A 20,000-nucleotide genomic window follows, 5' to 3' on the forward strand; every position below is an offset into this window, starting at 1 on the left:
TCCTTTAAAACCTCTCGCTCTGCATCACCCCCCCCCCCCACATTCCCCTGAACCCACGTCACCCCCTTGGTCCTTTAGGGTGGATGTTGTGATGTGTTTTCTCTCTGTGTGTCGTAAAAGTGTTCTGTTATCTCTCCGTTTCTCTCCCCCCTTTTTCTCCCCCATCACGTCCTCTGCTGTCTTTTCCTGGACGTTCTCCCTCTTTTTTTCCCTTCTCCACCTCCTTTCTCTCTTTCCCTTTTTCGCCTCCTTTCGGATGGACAGATGAGGAGTCGTGCCCAGTGCATATTGAGGACTAGGTATGGAGTGCTAAAGGCCAGATGCTAGATCAGACACAAGGCTCGCACTTTGTGTTTTTGTTGTTATTGTTGTTTTTGTTTTTTTTCATCCTTTAATGCACATCAGACTCACTTTCCTTGGTCGCGTTCGCTGCGTGGCGTGAGTCAGCTCGCACACTTTGGTCTAAAACAAATACGTTTGTCAAAAAAAAATCTGCTTCTTATCAATCATGAATCTGATGTCCTTTCACAGCTCAGAATGATTTCCTCTTCAACCTGCTGTCGTGCTTTGCAGAGTGTGAATTCATTTTTTTTCCCATCGTTAACCGTTAAGTTGTCTTATGTCCGGTTCTTATTGACTGTCCCTGTCAGGTTCGACTGCACAAACCGCCAGGGTGACATCATGTGCGTCGTCTTAGCAATGAATTACTTTGACTGTTCAGTCAGGGAGTTAAATTGAGTTACAACAGGTTGTTTTTTTTTAATCGATGGATCGATGTTCCTTTTGATGAAATCAGTCAGGTTCTCGGTTTAAACTGCAGTCTTAGTTTACTTCCCTTAAAGACCAAACTCGATTCATTGAGTTTTAAGGAAGAAAATGGCCTGGCGGAGCTCGGGATTAAATAAGAAATTCAAAATTAACGAACGAACTATGATTAGTCTTGGAAATGTGTTGTCATTTTAATGGTTCATGGAAAATTGTTGGGGTTTTTTTGGTGTTTTTTTTTTTTTTTTTTAAGCCCACAGCGCCATTTTCCAGATAATTAAGAAGCTGCAAATTTCGGCAAAAACCAGTGAGTTTTCTGTTGCTTAGACTAATGAATTAGCCATCAACCCGGCTGTCTTGTTTCTGCTTCTTGATGTGTCCTCCAGAGATTCTGACACAAAATGATTCAAGTAGGTATTTATTTTGTAACCAGTGTTTTGACCACCCTTGGTGCGTCAATCCATAGGACGCTGAAGAGCAAAAAAAAAAAACCTATTTAAATAAAAAAGTCAACGAATTTGCACTTCATACGCTGCTGTGTTGCAGTTTAGATTTCCATTCAGCTGATTTGCACCTGATAGGAAATAAAAACCCGATGCACAACTTGGGGCGTCCATGTTTCCTCCACTAGCTGCTGTGTGAATTTAGACTGGAAGTCAAATATTTGTAATTTACAAAGACGCCTAACAATTCTTAAAGAAACATGCAAACTTTTTGGGAGCTACACTTATTGTCTTTCATTTTTAGAGACAGACAAACAGATCGATCCGTCATCACGGAGCTCCAAACCCCTGGCGATGCGAGTTAGCTTAACTGCAATGAACGCTAGCAGTGAAGAGGCAAACTCAAAAGTCATCAAATACACTTTTCTCCAAAACACTGCCTGTATCAAAAGAGCTTGGTTTGTGCGTAACATTGATGAAAATTGTATGGAATGACTTTTTTAAATGAGGCACGGTGGTGCAGTGGTCAGCACTGTCGCCTCACAGCAAGAAGGTTCTGGGTTCCAGCCCCAGCTCCAGCACAGGATCTTTCTGTGTGGAGTCTCCATGTTCTCCCTGTTCCTGCGTGGGTTCTCTCTGGTACTCCAGCTTCCTCCCACAGTCCAAAGACATCAAGAGAGGACGAGGCTGATTGATACTCTAAATTGACCGTAGGTGAGGCTGTGGGTGTGAATGGTTGTCTGTCTCTATGTGTTGGCCCTGTGATGAACTGGTGACCCGTCCAGGGTGAACGCTGCCTCTCGCCTGACGGCTGCTGGGATAGGCTCCACCCCCCACAACCTTCAACAGGATAAGTGGTAGAAAATGGATTGCTGTATGGATGGATGGCTTCTTTGAAATGACTTCTCTACTTGCCCACTGCTAGTGTTCATTTCTGCTAAGCTAATTAGCAGTCAGCCATCCAGTTTAGCTCCATAATGAGAGGAAAGACTAAAGCACTAAAGAGGGTTGACATAAATTGTATTTTCCGAGAAAGTGAGGGCGTGTTCATCTATCGGACGATGCTCTTTCACATTAAAAGTTAACCAGAATGAGCATCATCCCTCTGCTTGTCGTCCTTTATTCAGGTCTGATGTACCTCGGGGGCTACAGGCCTGTTTTGGAGCCCCACCCCCACCACACCTCCACCAGCAATATCAACCTGGAGGAGCAGGGGGCAGAGAACAGGGACGGCCAGAGTCCTAAACATCCTCGCCGCGGACCACTCATTGTGTAACACACTCACATTTGACACCAATGTACACACACACACACACACACACACACACACACACACACACACACACACACACACCCAGCATCAGCTCTTCCTACCCAGCTACAGTGCTGCATCGCTGGATACTGTACTCGCTGAACAGGGAACCCCGCCTCCACCTGTCTAAACGTTTTCAATGTGATTGTCGTCGCTGGCGCTGAAACTCTTTTTCAGTGAAAAGAGGAAGCAAGAGGAACAGAGTGGGCATCACCTCTGTTGTCTGTGCACTTTTGTCTTTTTTTTCTTTTCTTTTTTTTTTGTCTGTGACCTAACTTGAGAAGGATTAGCCTACTGCTACATTATTATTTATTACCTGTAGGTCTAACCAATGAAAGTTGTGTATTGTGACACTCTTCTTTAGACAAGTACATGCTGCTCCTCTCCTTTTCTTCCCGCTCCTCTTCTCTATTACCAGCCAAAACAGTCAGGGGCTTCTGTGATCGGCAATCGCATTTATTACTAATGTACTTCTTCTCTGTTGTATCTTGAATGAGCGGTGGGGCACTAGTGAACGCCAGCTCACGCCGGACCACCTTTCCCAACTAAACGCTGACTCCTCGTTGGATCTCCAGTCTCGACTTCGCATGCAGCTTTTTTTGACGTCCTCTAACGTGTTTTTTTTTTTTTCCCCACCCCCTCTCGTTCCCATCATGGACTTCCCACCTCTGCTGAATGTGAATCGAGAAGTCGCCGCACTCGTAACCGAACTGAAAAATGACATCACACAGAATGTAGGACGATGATGGGGAATGTATGCGACATGTAAGCTGCCACCTTAACTGGAACTGAACTCCCTTCTTTTTACCCGCCTTTCCCTGCCCCTGCAGCTCCATCTCAGCATGTCAGTATTAATTGTAGTGCAACTTGAATTCACCACCGAGCAATAAATATTCCCTCCTTTACTCCTGCAGGTGGACGCTCATGTGCAGTCCAAGACAAAACTGTGTTTGCACTGGCCTCTCAATTTCTGATACTACAATGTGTTTTTCTTTCATTTCATGTTCATGTTGCCATTGTAAAGGGAGAGTTGTTTTTTTTTGTTTTTTTTGTTGGATGAGACGACCCTCACGCCGTGAAGTGGTCACAAACACTTTGGTTCATCCTCATATTCCCAGTTATTATCACGCTTACGAACCCTTTACTCCTCATTTGTGAACTTTTTAGTTGTTTTTTCTTTTTTTTTTTTTGGCTTTTGTATCACTTTAATGTACCTGTTAATGACGTTTTCTGTGTTTTTAATTTGTTGCAAAACACTGTGTTGTTTATTGGAACGCGGATGAAAATATGTGAAACATTTGTAAAGGTTTACACACACACACACACACACACACGTGCGCGCGTGCGCATACGCGTGCTCACACGGCAAATTAAAAAAAAGGGACAATAACAAAAATTTAATGCACTATTAGCTGTTTCCTAGACGACAAACATTGTGGTGCATGAGGCGATAGTCGGGTAAGCATGTTAGTCTAGGTCAGCCTGCACCCTCCTGTAGGATACTCGATGATGGATCACTGCACACTTCAAGCGGTTCCATATCCTTCTAGTGTTCTGTTGCTGAGGTCAAGAGTACTGCACTACTATATCCAAGCTGCAAAGTCATGTGACCAAGGTGTGTAGGTGAAGTCGCTCTGCGGCACCAGGCGCAGGTTGATATCAAAGGAATGGGTCCAAGACCGCGTACCCCACTTTTGTAGAATCATGAGTGAAAAATGTCAAACATCAAACAGACAATAAAGTTTTTTGCAACTAAAGTCTCAGGTTTGACTGCAGGGTTTGTTCCTGGGGTTCTGGGATATTTCCTAACACGGGCTGATGTTTTCCCTTGCAGCTGCAGCTCATTTTTCAATCTTTGGTATGCAGCGTTTTCCCCACCACAGAATGGAAAGCGTATATTTGTCTACTTTTAAAAATAACTTTTCAAATGGTTGCATCCATCTTCTGCTGCTTGCCGGAGAAGTCAGAAGTAGAGTGATGCATAGGAAGTTGTACTTGCAAACGTTGTCAAGTCCAAATGTGTCAAAATGTCAAGTATTTATAATGAAATCAAATAAATCAGGCCAACATCTGGACTCCCGGGAAGCTGAAGAGGATGAAAACAAGGCCATAAATACACAGATTACCAACCAATAACTGGACACACCTGAGACCTGTGCCGCCTACAAATGGAGGCGTGTTTTCAACGTGCAGGATAAACAACTTAGTAAGTGGAGTTCATGCCTCCTCGTAGACAATCAGAGCCCCCCCCCCCCCATGACCGCTCCTTTCTTTTCTAAATCAGAGCATCATTCCATCATCAAGCTAATACTGCTGTGTTACATCACATCAGAGTCTCCAGATACATGAATACGGCCTTTGCCGAATCACTTCCTAGATTCTGACTCTTGGAAAATAGTAAAAAATTAATTAATTAATTAAAAACGGTAAAAGGGAGACTTTTATCCATTAACCAAACCACTCACAGTTCAACTGATGCTGGTTTGGTTCCTGTTGCTTCTAAAGCTCAGTTGATAAAACCCCCATGGACAAACGTGCTGAAGGCCCACATCGCGCATCATTTTTAACCAATATGAGCCCCTTACTACCCTGCTTGCTGGCTGGGAGGGGAAGGGGGGGTTGAACATAGACAGAAAGTAACAACAAAGATAGTTTCAGCTCCATCCATTGTCTTCCGCTTATTCCTTCATTAAGTGTTGCGGGGGGGGGGGAGCTGGAGCCTATCCCAGTGTCAACAGGCGAGACCTAACCCATCCTGGAAAGGTCACCAGTCCATGGCAGGGCCAACACATAGAGACAGACAACCATTGGCTCTCTCAGTCACACCTACGGTCAATTTAGAGTCTGGATTAACCTGGTCCCCTCTTGATGTCTTTGGACTGTGGGAGGAAGCTGGAGTACCAGAGAGAACCCACGCAGGAACAGGGAGAACATGGAGACTCACACAGAAAGATCCTGTGCTGGAGCCGGGACTCCAACCCAGAACCTTCTTGCTGTGAGGCGACAGTGCTGACCACTGCACCACCGTGCCGCCAGTTTCAGCTCCAGAGGAGCTGATCCATTCAACTACAAACTCGTTTTATGAATCAAACCGTCGAGCACAGTTGTTGTACATGAGGTCCTTTTGACATGAATCAAGAATCAGCTTCCTGTTGTCAGAGAGGACGGGAATTAGTGGGTTGAGATGAGAGGGGGTGGGTTTAAATGGACACCAGTGTCTATAATGTCATTTCCGCATTTTGATGATCAGGTTCCACTCCAACTGAATTGTGTGCTGCTCTGCGTGCGCTACAGTGGGGTTGAGCAACTGTGTGTGCTGACCAACACCCACTCATATAAATTTATACAATCTCTCACCATCGGACATACAAATCCTCCCTACCTGCCTTTTCTGCTCTTTTATTGATGATACTCTGCCTCTAAACCAATCAGAGTCAGGCTCATTCTTCTCCAGAAGCAAACGGATTAACGCGTCTCTTCCCTCTGTTACCCAATTACAGCACAGCCTCGCTGTGGGAGGGGCTCAGGCAGTGACATCAGACTTTGAGAAGAAGCTGTTGCGGTTCAGTCTCACCAGCTTCAGGTTGCAAGTCTGGTCTTCTACAGCAGCGACACACAGACACACAGACACACACACACACACGAATGGGACGTCATGATTCGTCTCCTTGTCATCGTCCTGATCTTCTTAACAGGTGAGACCAGAAGGAAACGAAGAGTTAAATTTGCCTGAGACTGCAATGTATTGATGATTTATTTCTTTTTAACCACTACTGTATTTATCTGATGTGCTGTGATACTAAACATCAAATCTTCATCCCCCCCAAAAAAGCAAAAATTAAAAAAAACAAAAACAGGCATGAATTTCACATGTATTTGTTATTTTACAGCTCTGCAGAAAAGACAAAATTTCAGCAAAGAATCAAATACTTTCAAGGAAAACTTGATTGCTTTACTTGAATGACATTGAACTTTTTTTTTTTTTTTTTACAATAACAAACCAGCAGAAGAGAAATTTAGGGTTAAGGTTTTAATTTGATGAGATAGATCACATCAAGAACAAAAATAAATTCCAAAACACACAGCGATCCATGCAAAATGATACGCAGTAAAATAGTTTCAAGTGCATCAAATTAAGCAAACTACATACAATCTGATTAAGAAAAACCCACAACAACATCTTGATTTCAGATGGAGCTTCTTTTAAGAAAGTGTGCACCTACCAGGACGTGGTGGACTACCTGAACCTGACCACAGGTAACGACATGTTTACACTGACGCGGCCCGTTCTAGACTTCACTCGTCCCACCCTGGTGGAGCTGGACATCTTCCTCTACGCCATCCTGGCTGTGGTAGGTTTTCCTGGTGCCACGTTGACTTTGAGTTATGGTTGCCAGTATCGGCGAGGCTGACGAGCTCTGACTTGTGCCCTCACAGATTGAGAAAACCCAAACCTTCATTCCTTACCTCTGGGTGACGATGGTGAGTGAGACCCGAGGCACCTGGAAATGTCATCTGATTGAAAAAGAAGAGAGAAAAAAAAAAAAAAAACGACCCAAATTCTCACATCGACGTGTCGCAGCGTTCATGTTCATGCGATTTCAAAGCTTCTTCAAAGCTGCGTGAGGTTCATTTTGTGAATTATGGTTCCTTTTGGTGTAAAAGAGGACACAAAGAAGCGTTTGCCATTCACCTTCCCATCAGCATCTGTTGATGACCAGACCATCAGCTACATTCGATCCAGTCTTTATTGCCATACATTCGAGGGAGGTTTTCCACACAGAGCAATTGAATTCTTATTCTGTGAGTCTTTCCTGCTGCGTAGACATCATGTTGAAGACTAATCTGGTTCACTGGACCCAGGCTGCAGGTGCAACCCGGCCACTGGGCTACTCAGTTGGCGTTCTTCTGCCTTTTGCTTGTAGCCGTCTTGAAAGTCCCCCTTTAAAAGTTGCTACAACTGTTACCACAGTGAACTGGATGATAAAATAAATCAGTTTGTCACGTGATGTCACGGTATGAGGCAAGTTTCCTGGTTGGAACGTAAAAGTAAATATGATACCGCCATCAGCTGTTGATAGTTTATGGTTAATTTGTTCACCGGACCGATGGACATTTGACTTTTGTCCTGGTGGGACTTGTGGTCCCTTGTTGTCGGCGTGTGCTTCAGCCAGCCGACCAGCTGCTAGGTTGGGTTTACTCCCACGGCTGTGCTCGGTCAGGATGAGAGGAGCTTCACCTCAGCTCCAAAAATCAGAAATGGTCAACTGCGGTTGCAGAAACACAAGTTGGCTAAGACGGAAATGACAAACTGAGGCTTCCACAAGCCGGGAGTTGAAGCCCGGCTGCTGTTTAACACTGCTGCATTGTTTTGACGTTTGACTCTGACGTTAGTTTTACGAAGTTTTGTCTGTTAACTGGCTGATAATTTACATTTCTTGACTGCAGATGTGGTACGACGAGCGGATCTCGTGGGATCCTGCTCAGTTTTGCGGGATCTCTCAGATTTCAGTTCCTCAATACTTGCTGTGGAAACCAGATCTCCTCATTTATGAGATGTGAGTCTACACACACGCGCGCGCGCGCACACACACACACACACACACACACACACACACACACACACACACACACATTCACTTTGTTCCTGAAGAGACTGATATGTTTGCCGCTCAGCAACCTCATCTTAACGGAGCTCAGCATGCAGACTAAACAGAGGGAAACAGCTAGCCTGGCTTCATCTGCTCGATTAGAAAACCAACCAGTTTGCTCCTCTGAAACTCACTAATTTTACACGTTTTAACTTTTTTTTTTTTCTTTTCAAATTTGTGACTCCTGACTTAAACCTTTGATGCAAGTTTGGATTTTCATGTCACTAAAACAATTCAAGCGAGCAACATTCCTGTAAAATACTCGTCCAAAGTCAAGAAATTCCGAGCCTTTTGACCGATTACAACAAATGTGCACGTTACACTGAGTCATGGAGCTTTTGTCTTTTGAAAACTGTTTGCACTCACAGAGGCTCAGATTAACAAAGACTAATAAAACAGTGGAGAAGCTGATTGGTGTAGTTGTGGTAACTCAAAGCAAAACGAGCGTTCAGTCACTTCATTCAGAACTCAGTCCTGGAGTTTGCTCATATTTGCTGATGCTTTACTGCCAGTGTTTATTTAACAGGTCGATTATCTTCCAGTCGGCTCACTTGCTCTCAGAACACAGTTCTTCTATTCTTGGGGTGATGAGCAAACACGGGCGCCAGCAGGTGGAGCACAGTCACGCGGCAGCTCAGAGGATATATTAATATTTGGCTTAAATGATCTACAAACATCTCCTGACTCTGTGTGTGTGTGTGTGTGTGTGTGCGCGCGTGTGCGTGCGCAACGTCCCAGGACACAAAAAGATGACTCCCCCCAGAACCCCTACATTCAGGTGTCAAATAAAGGGAAGGTCATTAGCGAAAACGAAATGAGGGTGGTCAGCACCTGCAAGATGGACGTCCACAAGTTCCCCTTTGATACCCAGAGTTGCAACATCACCATTGGCTCCGGTATTTACTACGGTGAGGGAGGGTGCGAAGTTCAAACCTCCACGTTTCCATCCATCCCGCACTCACGTTTTCTCCCCGTCTTCTCATTGCAGCGGAGGAAATTCGTCTCGCCCCCTTCTCCAACTCGTCTCGGGCCACTCAGTATTCCCAGGAAGTGATGAAGTCCCAGGGGGAGTGGGAGTTCCTCCACCTGTCCATCTCCCAGGCCAACCTCACCTCTGACGATAGACAGTGGGCTCTGCTTATTTACACCGTACGCCGCAGACAAATTAAAGGAACAACCTTGAATAATTAGCAAAACAATCAGTAAGGCGGTGGGGGTGGGGATGGGGGTGGGGGGTTCTCTCCAGCACCATCTGTTTCTATCAGTGTCCTTTAATGTGCATTTCGAAGTATCACATTTGAAATGATGGAGATTTGCAAACCTGTTTTTAAGCAAAGTGTCTTGGTTGAGGTGGAGTTGGACGGATCTGAATTTTCTGAATTCAGCCTCCAGTTTAGAAAACTGCACATTACTAGAATGAAGCAGTAATACTTCATGAATTACCACCATTTGGTCAATCGTGTGTTTGACCCTTGACCCTGTCCTGTAGCTCACCATGAAGAGACGACCTCTCCTCCATGTCATCAACTTCCTGTTGCCGATCCTCTTCTTCCTGATCCTGGACTTGGCCTCGTACTTCATCTCCGACTACCGAGGGGAGAAACTGGGCTTCAAAGTCACGGTGCTGCTGGCCATCTCCGTGCTGCTGCTCATCCTCAACGAAATCCTGCCCTCCATGTCCAACAAGACCCCTCTCATAGGTACACAAACCTGGACCTGAACCATTCAGGCCCCCCGGACTATACAGGAAACACGTTTAATCAGGTTCTGGGGTCAAACGTGGTAAAGATGGTTTCCCAGAGTGATACGTATTTTTGGGAAAACTTTCCAACTGAAATTTTTAGTTCTTAGTCAACCACAAATCAAATCAAGTCCCCACTTGGTGAACTGACGGCAATCAAGGACCATGACTTTCATGATTTTGACCGCAGCAGTTGAGTCACGCGTTTGTCTCTCCGTGCCAGCCACCTACTGCATCGTCATTTTCGCTCTGATGCTGCTGAGCCTGCTGGAGACGATCCTGGTGACGTACCTGGTGGAGAAGGACTTAGCGTCCCAGGAGAAGCTGGGGTTCAGGGAGAAATGGGAGGCAAACAAACGGGATGAAGTTAAGTTTGATCATTCCGGCACAGGTGACTACGGAGCTTTGCGATGATATTTCTTAGGTGATCTCAAACTGAAATATATCTCCTGTTTCTATGCTCATAAATCTTGGCCCATGAAACTTCATGTAGCAAACATCTTTCAAGTCAAACTGCACATTGAGCTTTCAGTACCTGCAACATCAGTTTGACAAGACAGCAAAATGGCTGCGCTTTCATTCCTCCCCTGAGTTCTGTTCATCCGTTCATTTCGTTTGGAAGTTTTAGTGCATGTGACGTTTACTGACGTTCTAACGAATTAGAATATTTGCCAACCTCTGTGTTACCACCCTGTGTCAACAAAAAAAGACGACGCACAGTTGCATTGACAAGCTCATTCTGGTCTTGAGATACCGCTTTAATGCTGGAGAGGTCACAGTGAGCTCAGACCACCAGGTGTCATTCTTGGATAACTTGTTGTCGTGTGTTTTCAGAGGAGAGAGGCCAGGTCAGGTGTTCCTGCATCTACAAAGAGTCCAGCTGTGGGAAACAACTGGAACTTCAGCCCGTGTCTGAGGAGGTACAGCAGCGCAGGCACAGATTCAGGGTTCTGTCGGGAGCAAAAAAAAATTACCTCCATCTTTTTTTTTTGTTTTTGGTCTGCTTGCTTCTGAGCGCTCAGGATCCGTCTTGTTTTCCCCTTTTATTGTTCTACAGTTTCATTCAGCTGACGCTTTTGTCCAAAGCGACGTACAACGCAAGCAAGAATGTAGACCGCAGGGAAAACCTTGGAAAGTACGACAAAGCGCTTCCAGTTTGATTGGCCGCAGGTGCTGCCATCTAGTGGCAGAGGAAGTGCTAGTTTTGGGGTTTTTTGTGTGTGTTATTTTCTTGAAATAATGTAACCACAACACAATTACCTTCACATGATACGTCATGACTTCTGTTACTTGTACTCTTTGTCCAGTGGTGCTTTTTTTTCTTCTCTCTTCTCAAACTTCTAAATCAGTGAAATAAGATTACTCTACATTAGTAAAATGGACTCGTGGCTCTTGAAGGCGTTAATGCTACACGATTTCCAACATTTATGAGGCAAATTCATCACCCCAGACAGAGATGCCTCAGACTTTCTCTCGAGAGGGCACCCAACAGCATTTTGTCGAAATAAATGGAGTACAGTTCTCCCTGTTAAGAAGTAATAAATACATTAGGGCTCATTTTGCCCACCGGGTGTCCATTAACAGTCAGTGAGGGGAGGCAAACCCTGGCTGACATGCTTCCATGTGTGCAGGTGAACAAAGGTGAACAGGCGGGAGAGGCTCCTGCGTTGCTGTTGATCCTGGAGGAGCTGAAGGCACTGAAGGGAACGCTGAGTCGGCACCTCGGCTGCAAAGAGGAGCGAGGGAGCTCGGTCCAGTGGGCTGCAAGGATCAACGGGGCCTTCTTTGTTTTCTACATCGTCACCGTAACACTGTTCCTATCTCACATCTTCGTGGAGTGGAACAGCGTCTGAAGTCCCCTCAGGCTCACGCTTGTTCTGATTCTGTGCTCTGCTGCTTGCCTTTGCCCGCAGCTGTTAGAACACGACTTCGGCGACAAGTGTACGATCCTTTTCCTTCACCTTGAGTCTAAATTCTTCTTCCGGCTTCCAGAAACTCACATGGCAAGAAAAACAACAAAAGCGCTTTTAAAAATTGCACAAATCTTTAATTTAAGGTTGTAAAAGTGTCATTTACTGTTCGTTGGTGCGTGTGCCTCCTTAAATCGCTGAAAATATTTCAGTTTGAAGTCTTTCCCCGAATGAGACACGTGTGAAGGTGGCAACCTAAAACGGAATATGTTGGGCTGGATAAATCATCTGTAGGGGTTCATGTCTTGTAATACTGCATAAAAGCTTTGTGTATTCTTAAGTGTCGTATATTTGTTGATGTACCTGAGGTAGTTGGTGAGTTGTTCTCTATTTTATCAACACTTTATGGTAAAAACAAAAAACCTTTTCAATTTGTGAGTTCAAAACAAGAGTTTATTTGTTTTTTTCTCCCTCTATGCATGTCATGGTGTCAGTGGTAGAATTTGCATTCAAAACTTTTCCACAGCGACACGATCCCGCAGGTGTGTGACGTTGGTGGGAGTGTTCGTGGCTTTGGGGACGGGAGCAGAGTTTCCTCCTGCACAGGCCGGATTATTGTCATTTATTAACCATTTTATGATTCATAAATGGTTGAAATTAAGGGAAAGAAAGTCATGAAACACATTGTATTTTCTGTCCTCACCAGACTGAGATTGCTTTTAATAAACAGAGAGCAAGAGTGCTCAAACATCACCAACCACTGTCTTTTTTCATGTTGGTTTATTAAATCTATGATACAAGCTGGCAGTTGATGTAAAGACGGGGAAGTTTTTAAAAAAAATTCTATTTCTATCCCAAGTATTTGAATCCTCAAAATGCCTGATAATTGATGAGGAAAATGTAAGTTTTAAACATCTTTCACCCACCCTGACCACTGCTGTCTTGTCACATGCTAAAACCTTTAGTGGCCATCACTGCATTATCAGCCACTCAGCATTATTAGCCACTCTTAGCATTAGCAGCCACTCAGCATTATTAGCCACTCTTAGCATTAGCAGCCACTCAGCATTATTAGCCACTCTTAGCATTAGCAGCCACTCAGCATTATTAGCCACTCTTAGCATTAGCAGCCACTCAGCATTATTAGCCACTAAGCATTATCAGCCACTCTTAGCATTATTAGCCACACTCTAAATTATTAGCCAGTCTTAGCATTATCAACCACTAAGCATTATTAGCCACTCTTAGTATTATCAGCCACTCTTAGCATTATTAGCCACACTCTAAATTATTAGCCACTCTTAGCATTATCAACCACTAAGCATTATTAGCCAATCTTAGCATTATTAGCCACACTCTAAATTATTAGCCAGTCTTAGCATTATTAGCCAGTCTTAGCATTATTAGCCATCCTGAGCATTATTAGCCACTCTTAGCATTAGCCACACTCTAAATTATTAGCCACTCATAGCATTATTAGCCACTCTTAGTATTATCAGCCACACTCTACATTATTAGCCACTCTTAGCATTATTAGCCACACTCTAAATTATTAGCCACTCTTAGCATTATCAGCCACACTAAATTATTAGCCACACTCTGAATTATTCGCGACTCTTAGCATTATTAGCCCCTCTTTGCATCGTTAGCCACACTTTGCATTAACCACGCTTTTTCTATATGACTGTTTCTGCCTTCTCAACATGCGAAGGCATAAAGAAATTTCAGCAAAGTTTTCGAGCAGCTCAAACTGAGTGTTTGACTTCAGTCTCAAACTTCATCCTCTGACATTCCCTTCACCACCAGAGGGTGGCGAACTCCACTATTTTTAGACAGCAGTGTCCGTTTCTGAGCTGAGATTCCCTCACATCAAGTTGACGAACACAAAATTAATTGCATCACTGAAATGAAAATTTGATGTTTGAAATCTAGTTGCAACTTTTTACCCGTAAATTTAGGAGTTAAAGTGTCATGGCGATTTAAAATGTGTACAGTTGGAATTTTATATGACTTTTTTAAAGATCAAAATAACTTAGTTGCTCTATGACAGTCACATATTTCTGCTGACAGCAGGTTACTGAATCCTCCTTGAGGGATTTGTGAAGAAATTCCCATTAGTTGCATTTAACAATTTCCCGTTTATAAATAGGACACATATGTGTGCCTCAACATTTTGTTTCCCTTAGGAAAAAAAACAAACAGAGAGAGAATTTGATGAACTCGTTGGATTCATCGTGTTGAAGACAAATGAAGCCATTAAGTCTTAGTCAATAAGATTTGCTCGTCCCTCCTCCAGTGTGAGGCAGCGGCGATATTACCGGAACAGATGTGGAAACGACTCCAGACGACACCGAGCCGCTGAACACACCTCCTGCCGCTGAGTCTGTGTCACACTCGTCATGTTGGCTGCTCTCCTCTCGCTGCTCTTCCTCGTAGGTAAGAAGAACGACCCCTGAGGGTTTGAAGCTCTTCTGCAGAAAAGAAAGAAAGAAAGAAAGAAAGAAAGAAAGAAAGAAAGAAAGAAAGAAAGAAAGAAAGAAAGAAAGAGAATTCGCTCACTTTTTGTGGCTTTTTAATTTAATCAAACTACACCGCTGAACGTTTGATAACCTCAAGAAGTTCTTATGATTTGAACTGTTTCTTTTTCTTGTCATTTGCATGCGTTTACGCAATAATTTACAGGAGAGATGCGAAAATATGTTATAAACATTTGTATTCTTATTTACTTTTTTATGATCATAATTACTGCAGCAGTTTTTATTGGTAATTGAAATAGTTCAAATGTAGAGTACCAACAGAATTATGTATGTAATTATATTATTATTGTTATTATATTGTATTATGTATGTTTGTATGTGTGTAAGAATTAGGATTTTTTTTTTAAACTGCAATTATTTTCCCTCCAAATATTGCAGATGGATCTCTAATGGAGATTCTAGATTAAATTTAGAGGGCAACAAAATGCCCACAATCATTTTAAGACATAAAACCCTGCACTCCTGCTAATGTCCTTCTCATCACGGCCTTTTAGAGACCACAATACCCTGTTACCGCTGGAGATGTTTGTCAGCTGGCTGTGTATTCGCCGATTTCTGTCCTGAAAAAGAGTCATTTCTGTAACAGAGCCCACGTCCTCATGTTTCTGCTCTAGACGGGGTGTCTTCTGAGCGCGACTGCAGTTATCAGGATGTTTTAAACCACCTGAACCTCACCAAAACCAATGAGCTGTACCACATGACACGGCCAGTTAAAAACTACAAAAGGCCAACTGAGGTATCCCTGGAAGTGCTGCTGTACGCCATCCTGGATGTGGTGAGTGCTCTGACATGTTTGCCCATTTCAGATGATGCTGGCAATTCACTGGGTTAGCATCATGTAGCCTCCAAAGCCTGGATTGTATTTAGGCTTGAAGTGAGTCATCAAATAATAAAACTAAATAAAGCCATCCATCGTCGTCTTCCGCTTATTCCTTACTAGTAAGGGTCGCGGGGGGGCTGGAGCCTATCCCAGCATCTAAGGGCGAGAGGCGGGGTTCACCCTGGACAGGACTAAATAAATCATTTTCCATATTCAAAACAAATATGGTAGAGAGAAGCCCAGTGCACCATGGGAGATCCCCAGGCAGTCTAAGCCAATAGCAGCTTATCTAAGGGCCAGCCTAAGCAGCCCAACTGTAAGCCTGATCAAAAAGGAAGGTCTTAAGTCTGCTCTTAAAGGCAGAGGGGATATCAAAAGATATAGATGAAATAAGACATTGGGTTAGTTAGCCTACGCCTAGCTACGTCACAAGCTAGCTCAAACATCCAGGTGAAACCTTTAGAACACACTGTCAATATTTATCAGACTGTATCAAGTAGTTCCTGGTTCACGTTTGACGTATGCTACCATCACGTCTTTGTTCGCAGGTTGAGAAAGACCAAAAATTCATTCCTTATGTTTGGACTGTTATGGTGAGTTCTGCCGACCGATGAGGGTTCCCCCTTCTTGTGTCAAGCTCAAAATGGCGCCTTTGTCCCTCTTTCTCGCAGTTGAAATCCCTGTTTTTTTGTGCTTCTGTAGCGGTGGCACAATGAGTACATCTCTTGGGATCCATATGATTTTTGTGGAATTGATAATGTTTCTCTTCCCACTGAAATTTTGTGGACACCGGATATCACAATCGAAGAAATGTGAGTTTTCTCGAGGTGACAGATCCACATTTATGTACAGTTTATTTGTCGGAGTTGCACTCAGATTGCATCATTTAATCAAGTTGTTGTGCCAGTCATAATCTGTGTGTGTGTGTGCACGTGTGTGCATGTGTGCGTGTTCTCAAACAGGACAGAGAAAGACAAAGCCCCTCCGAGTCCGTATCTCACCATCAGTGCTAAAGGGGATGTTGAAGCTCAGAACGACCAAGTCCTGGTCAGCACCTGTAGGATGCACATTTACCAGTTCCCCTTTGACATTCAGAGCTGCAGCCTCTCGTTCAAGTCCGTCATTTACGCTGGTGGGTCGCGTGTGTGCGCCTGTTAATGAGCGTTTATCACCGCGCTTCTCTGTTAACTTCCCTCTGCCTCCCACCCCAGCCAGGGATGTTCGCCTACGGCCAAGCGACAACTCATCGGAGGCTACAGAGTGGTCTCGGGAGGTGATGCGGACGCAGTACGAATGGCTGTTCATCAACATGACCGTCACCACCAAAAACGCCAGCGATATACTTGACTACGACACGATCATTTACACCGTATGTATAACAGCTGGCGTACACGTAGAGGGTAGATTAATAACGGTTATCATGTTACAAGCCTCCCTTGCTCTACCGCTCACCCGCCTGACCCTTGAACGTCACTTCCCAGATCAACATGAAGAGACGGTCGGTCCTCTACATTGTCAACTTCTTGCTGCCCGTCCTTTTCTTCCTGTGTCTGGACTTGGCCTCCTTCCTGATCTCGGAGGGCAGCGGTGAAAAACTGAGCTTCAAGGTCACGGTGTTACTCGCCGTCACGGTGTTGCAGCTTATCCTCAATGAAATTCTGCCCTCCTCGTCAAACAGTATTCCTCTCATATGTAAAGACAACGGGAGCTTTAGGAGCATGCAGATCATTGTGTGGTTGCTTTTCCCTGCAATAATGTCGCCGCCTCCTTCCCTCAGCTGTCTACTGCATCGGGATTTTTGCTCTGATGATGGTCAGCCTCTTGGAGACAATCTTTGTCATGCACCTGATGCAGAAAGACACCGTGTCCCATGACAAGAGAGATGGAGACCAGATCCTGGGTGAGTCTTTCCTTGTTTTAAACGCACACAAAATCTATGGGGGTGGAAATTCAAACGATTTAATGACACCAACGTCAGTTTTACTTATCAATTACATTCTTGAAAATGATTTTTTTTTTTCTCAGAGCTGCATGACTTCTTTGTGACTCCAGAAGGTATTAAAAAAAAATCAGCCACGTGCATTTAGCTTAAAGCTAACAGTGATTGACGAGTAACAACAGCAAAACTGTCCAAAAATGCTCATTAATCCACCACCGCTTAGATTTGACCTGATAAAACAGCTCTGACATTTCTGGTTCAGTTCTACTTGGAACATTCGGTTGAACCAACTCACTCAGGCTTGCTTATGCTCATTCCCTGTAGGTTGCAATTTGGTCGTTTATGCTTCAATCAAATCACTCGATGAATGAGGGGGGGAAAAAAAGGCTGAATAAAAATGGCATTGATTTCACCGGATGATGCACTTGAGAATTTGTAATCAGACATTTAGGGGCGGTTTTGCTGTTGTTAGCCAGCCGCTAGTCGCCATTAGCGTCAAGCTAAATACATGTCGCTGGTTCATCCTGTAACTTGGAGTTGCATTGACGTAAGCAAAGACTCTTTTGGAAGAATGTGTATTTTATGACTCATTCCCCACAAATGTGTTTACTGTTTAACTGAGGCAAAAAAAACTCCAATCTTTGTAAACACTTTCAGAAACGCACGCTCACACTGGATGCATTTATGACGCTTCTGCCGGTGAAGCTTCTGGACCGCAGCTTATGGTCAAAGAGGTTAGCCCGCCAATGAGTTCTCGTGACGCCAGAGACAACACGGTGAATGTCAAATGTAACGACGAATGATTCCCAACTGTATTCCAACTCCCCCTCTAGGGCAACAGCAGCAGAGCAATAGAGCGCCATAGTCTAGAGAAGCTCTCCGATGAACTGAGGCAGATGGAGAGAACATTGATGCAGCTCATCAACAGTGGAAAGGACAAGACGGGATACTGGACCCGGGTGGCTGCTAAAGTCAACAAAATATTCTTTATTGTCTATGTAATGCTGGTCAGCCTGTTTTTAATTCTTATGTTTTCAAAATGGAACAAGCCATAGAGTTGATTATCACCACAGTGGAAACATGGCTAGATCCTGCAGGCCTTGAGCTGATTATCGTTTAATTTCCTTGTTGCGCTGGCGAAAAAAAAAAAAAGAACCAACTCAGCTGCTCTCCTCTTGAGCTCATCGTTAACTTGTTTGCGTTCACACAGAATACTTGCAGGTGTGGCACGAGGAGTCAAATCCATCTCTATAGCTGTTCTATACATACTGGGTTTGAAAAATTTATCATACTCTTTATATTGCACAAATAAACATTTTGAAAGTCTTTTTTCTGTCACTCACGGGCCTCTTCATTGGTTAAAGCAATTTATCACCCAAAAAAATGTTTTCTAAGAGTTCTCTTGAACTCACGGAAACCTTTTCTTCCTTCCTGCATTACTTCTTTGTGACGCTGAAGAGCAGAACGAGCCAGCCACGTATATTTAGCTTGAAGCTAATTGTGGTTGAGGGCGAAGAGCCACAGCAAGAGAACAACAGAAGTGTTGACCAAAAATGCCCAGAACATATTCTGACACTTCCAGCTCTGCACTTTTGTGAACAAGCACGAATGAGTCAACTGCTTTCATAACGATCACCTAACCGGAGGGGTTATTTGTTTTAAGCTCATATCAAAGTGGAATACTGAGCATAAAGCTAAACAAAGAAGACATGGATTATACCGGAGAATGTGCCAAAACGATGGGCGTACTTCGAGACATAAATCGCTAGCCAAAAAGATATGGACAAACTTGATGTGAGAGATAATTTGATCTGTAAAGCGCTGAAAACAGTGACCTTACGTCCAGGTTTGACGTCAGGGGAAGTACAACTGAGTGCCGCCTGCTCAACAGTGAAAGTTTAGTACTCATTTCTCCCCTGTGGATGGCCTTAAAGAACCCTGTGAGTTCTGCGGCAGGAAAGCACCTCATGAACCCACAGAAACCAGCTCCATCACTGTACGCAGAGATCAACTTGAACTGCACTGGCTTGAAAGCTTTATAATTGTGTTTACCTTTGTGGTACCACTCCCTGATGAGGAACCATTTAGGTGAGGGTTCATAATCGATAATTAGTGGCTTTTTCAATGGTCAACGAATGTTTATCCACGGTTTCACAGATCGGATAAAAGCCATTAATGCATTTTGGGTTGCCAGGTTGTGGGAAATCATCACCCACCATAACACGGTGTCTTCTCAGCTTGGAGAAACCTCCAGTGACCTTTTTAGTAGTCAACTTTCCAGCTGCAGGGTACCTGGACAATAATCTTTTAGACTGACTTACTTTTGCTCTCAGAGTTATTCTGGTATGTTAAGTTTTAAACATGAGTTCTTTTGCTTGCTTTTTTGTGTGTGGATATGTTGAAACTAACAAAACGAAGTGGTTAAAGTTAGGCAGCAAAGGCTCTCCTAAGTTCCACATCGAAAAAGAAAAACAGAAAAACTTCTCCCTATCACATGTAGAGCGTCCTCCAGCGCTGCAGGTGGCGCTGTTCCCTTCAAACCTGTCCGGATTTACGTTCAATCAGTGACGTGGATTTTCATTGAGGTAGTCAGTGCTTCCAAAAACTCAGACCTACCAATATTACACAGCTTTTCTATCAACTTTCCTCGCATTTAAGAGTTGGACTACTTATTTTCTACCCTCCTGGATCACGGATTTTGTGGCAGCTTTAACAACAGGTGAGTAAATCTCGTCGAAACGGTTTCCTGGTTGAAGTATCTTTGAGAAATCGTGGAAATTAGAGTGTCATATTAATGACGTGAACTGCCTTTTCTTAATTTTTTTTTTTAATTGTCATTGTTTCTGTGGCCACTTTTTTCCCCTCCTAGAGACAGCAGGATG

General features: G+C 43.8%; 4 protein-coding genes across 10 annotated transcripts in view; all 4 read left to right on the forward strand.

The window, feature by feature from the left end:
* Positions 1-3,624, forward strand: part of rnf157 (ring finger protein 157) — a 23,368-nt gene extending 19,744 nt beyond the window's left edge. For 2 of the 5 annotated variants that reach the window (XM_086195222.1, XM_086195223.1), the window contains 2 exons: positions 265-299; positions 2,336-2,483. In XM_086195222.1, the coding sequence (XP_086051348.1) occupies positions 265-299 (35 nt within the window). In that variant the 3' untranslated portion in view covers positions 2,336-2,483. Of the gene's footprint in view, positions 1-264; positions 300-2,335 lie in introns of all 5 variants that reach the window. The other 3 variants (XM_086195221.1, XM_086195220.1, XR_015111473.1) reach the window with 2 other exon arrangements.
* A 2,400-nt stretch (positions 3,625-6,024) lies between these two features.
* Positions 6,025-12,445, forward strand: LOC147239870 (5-hydroxytryptamine receptor 3A-like). Its single transcript, XM_086195361.1, has 10 exons — positions 6,025-6,215; positions 6,712-6,872; positions 6,958-7,002; positions 7,969-8,078; positions 8,910-9,079; positions 9,160-9,320; positions 9,661-9,871; positions 10,136-10,303; positions 10,747-10,832; positions 11,544-12,445. The coding sequence occupies exons 1-10, from the start codon at positions 6,176-6,178 to the stop codon at positions 11,763-11,765; spliced, it is 1,374 nt and encodes a 457-aa protein (XP_086051487.1). The 5' UTR covers positions 6,025-6,175; the 3' UTR covers positions 11,766-12,445.
* A 1,727-nt stretch (positions 12,446-14,172) lies between these two features.
* On the forward strand, positions 14,173-18,418 carry LOC147239871 (5-hydroxytryptamine receptor 3A-like). Of its 2 annotated transcripts, XM_086195444.1 has the most exons (10): positions 14,173-14,258; positions 14,974-15,134; positions 15,728-15,772; positions 15,882-15,991; positions 16,142-16,311; positions 16,391-16,548; positions 16,661-16,871; positions 16,957-17,079; positions 17,776-17,852; positions 17,952-18,418. In XM_086195444.1, the coding sequence occupies exons 1-10, from the start codon at positions 14,222-14,224 to the stop codon at positions 18,171-18,173; spliced, it is 1,314 nt and encodes a 437-aa protein (XP_086051570.1). In that variant the 5' UTR covers positions 14,173-14,221; the 3' UTR covers positions 18,174-18,418. The 2 variants fall into 2 exon arrangements, with proteins under 2 accessions (XP_086051570.1, XP_086051571.1); XM_086195445.1 differs by lacking the exons at positions 14,173-14,258; positions 14,974-15,134 and adding an exon at positions 15,508-15,629.
* A 1,238-nt stretch (positions 18,419-19,656) lies between these two features.
* Positions 19,657-20,000, forward strand: part of lrrc59 (leucine rich repeat containing 59) — a 6,073-nt gene continuing 5,729 nt past the window's right edge. The window contains exons 1-2 of one of the 2 annotated variants that reach the window (XM_086195193.1): positions 19,657-19,837; positions 19,988-20,000. The exon at positions 19,988-20,000 is cut by the window's right edge and continues 99 nt beyond it. In XM_086195193.1, the coding sequence (XP_086051319.1) occupies positions 19,998-20,000 (3 nt within the window). In that variant the 5' untranslated portion in view covers positions 19,657-19,837; positions 19,988-19,997. The remainder of the gene's footprint in view (positions 19,838-19,987) is intronic. The other variant, XM_086195192.1, reaches the window with a different exon arrangement.

The sequence above is a fragment of the Aulostomus chinensis genome, chromosome 23, assembly GCF_037954235.1.
Source record: "Aulostomus chinensis isolate RoL2024-O1b breed Wild chromosome 23, RoL_Achi_v1.0, whole genome shotgun sequence".
NCBI lineage: Eukaryota > Metazoa > Chordata > Actinopteri > Syngnathiformes > Aulostomidae > Aulostomus > Aulostomus chinensis.

Bases quoted from the DNA above. Each gene is read 5' to 3' on its own strand.
- LOC147239870 (XM_086195361.1), top strand. From the start codon at position 6,176: ATGATTCGTCTCCTTGTCATCGTCCTGATCTTCTTAACAG. The intron at 6,873-6,957 runs GTAGGTTTTCCT...GTGCCCTCACAG, and splicing joins TCTACGCCATCCTGGCTGTG to ATTGAGAAAACCCAAACCTT. The intron at 8,079-8,909 runs GTGAGTCTACAC...GCAACGTCCCAG, and splicing joins GATCTCCTCATTTATGAGAT to GACACAAAAAGATGACTCCC.
- LOC147239871 (XM_086195444.1), top strand. From the start codon at position 14,222: ATGTTGGCTGCTCTCCTCTCGCTGCTCTTCCTCGTAG. The intron at 16,312-16,390 runs GTGGGTCGCGTG...CTCCCACCCCAG, and splicing joins CAAGTCCGTCATTTACGCTG to CCAGGGATGTTCGCCTACGG. The intron at 17,080-17,775 runs GTGAGTCTTTCC...AAACACTTTCAG, and splicing joins AGATGGAGACCAGATCCTGG to AAACGCACGCTCACACTGGA.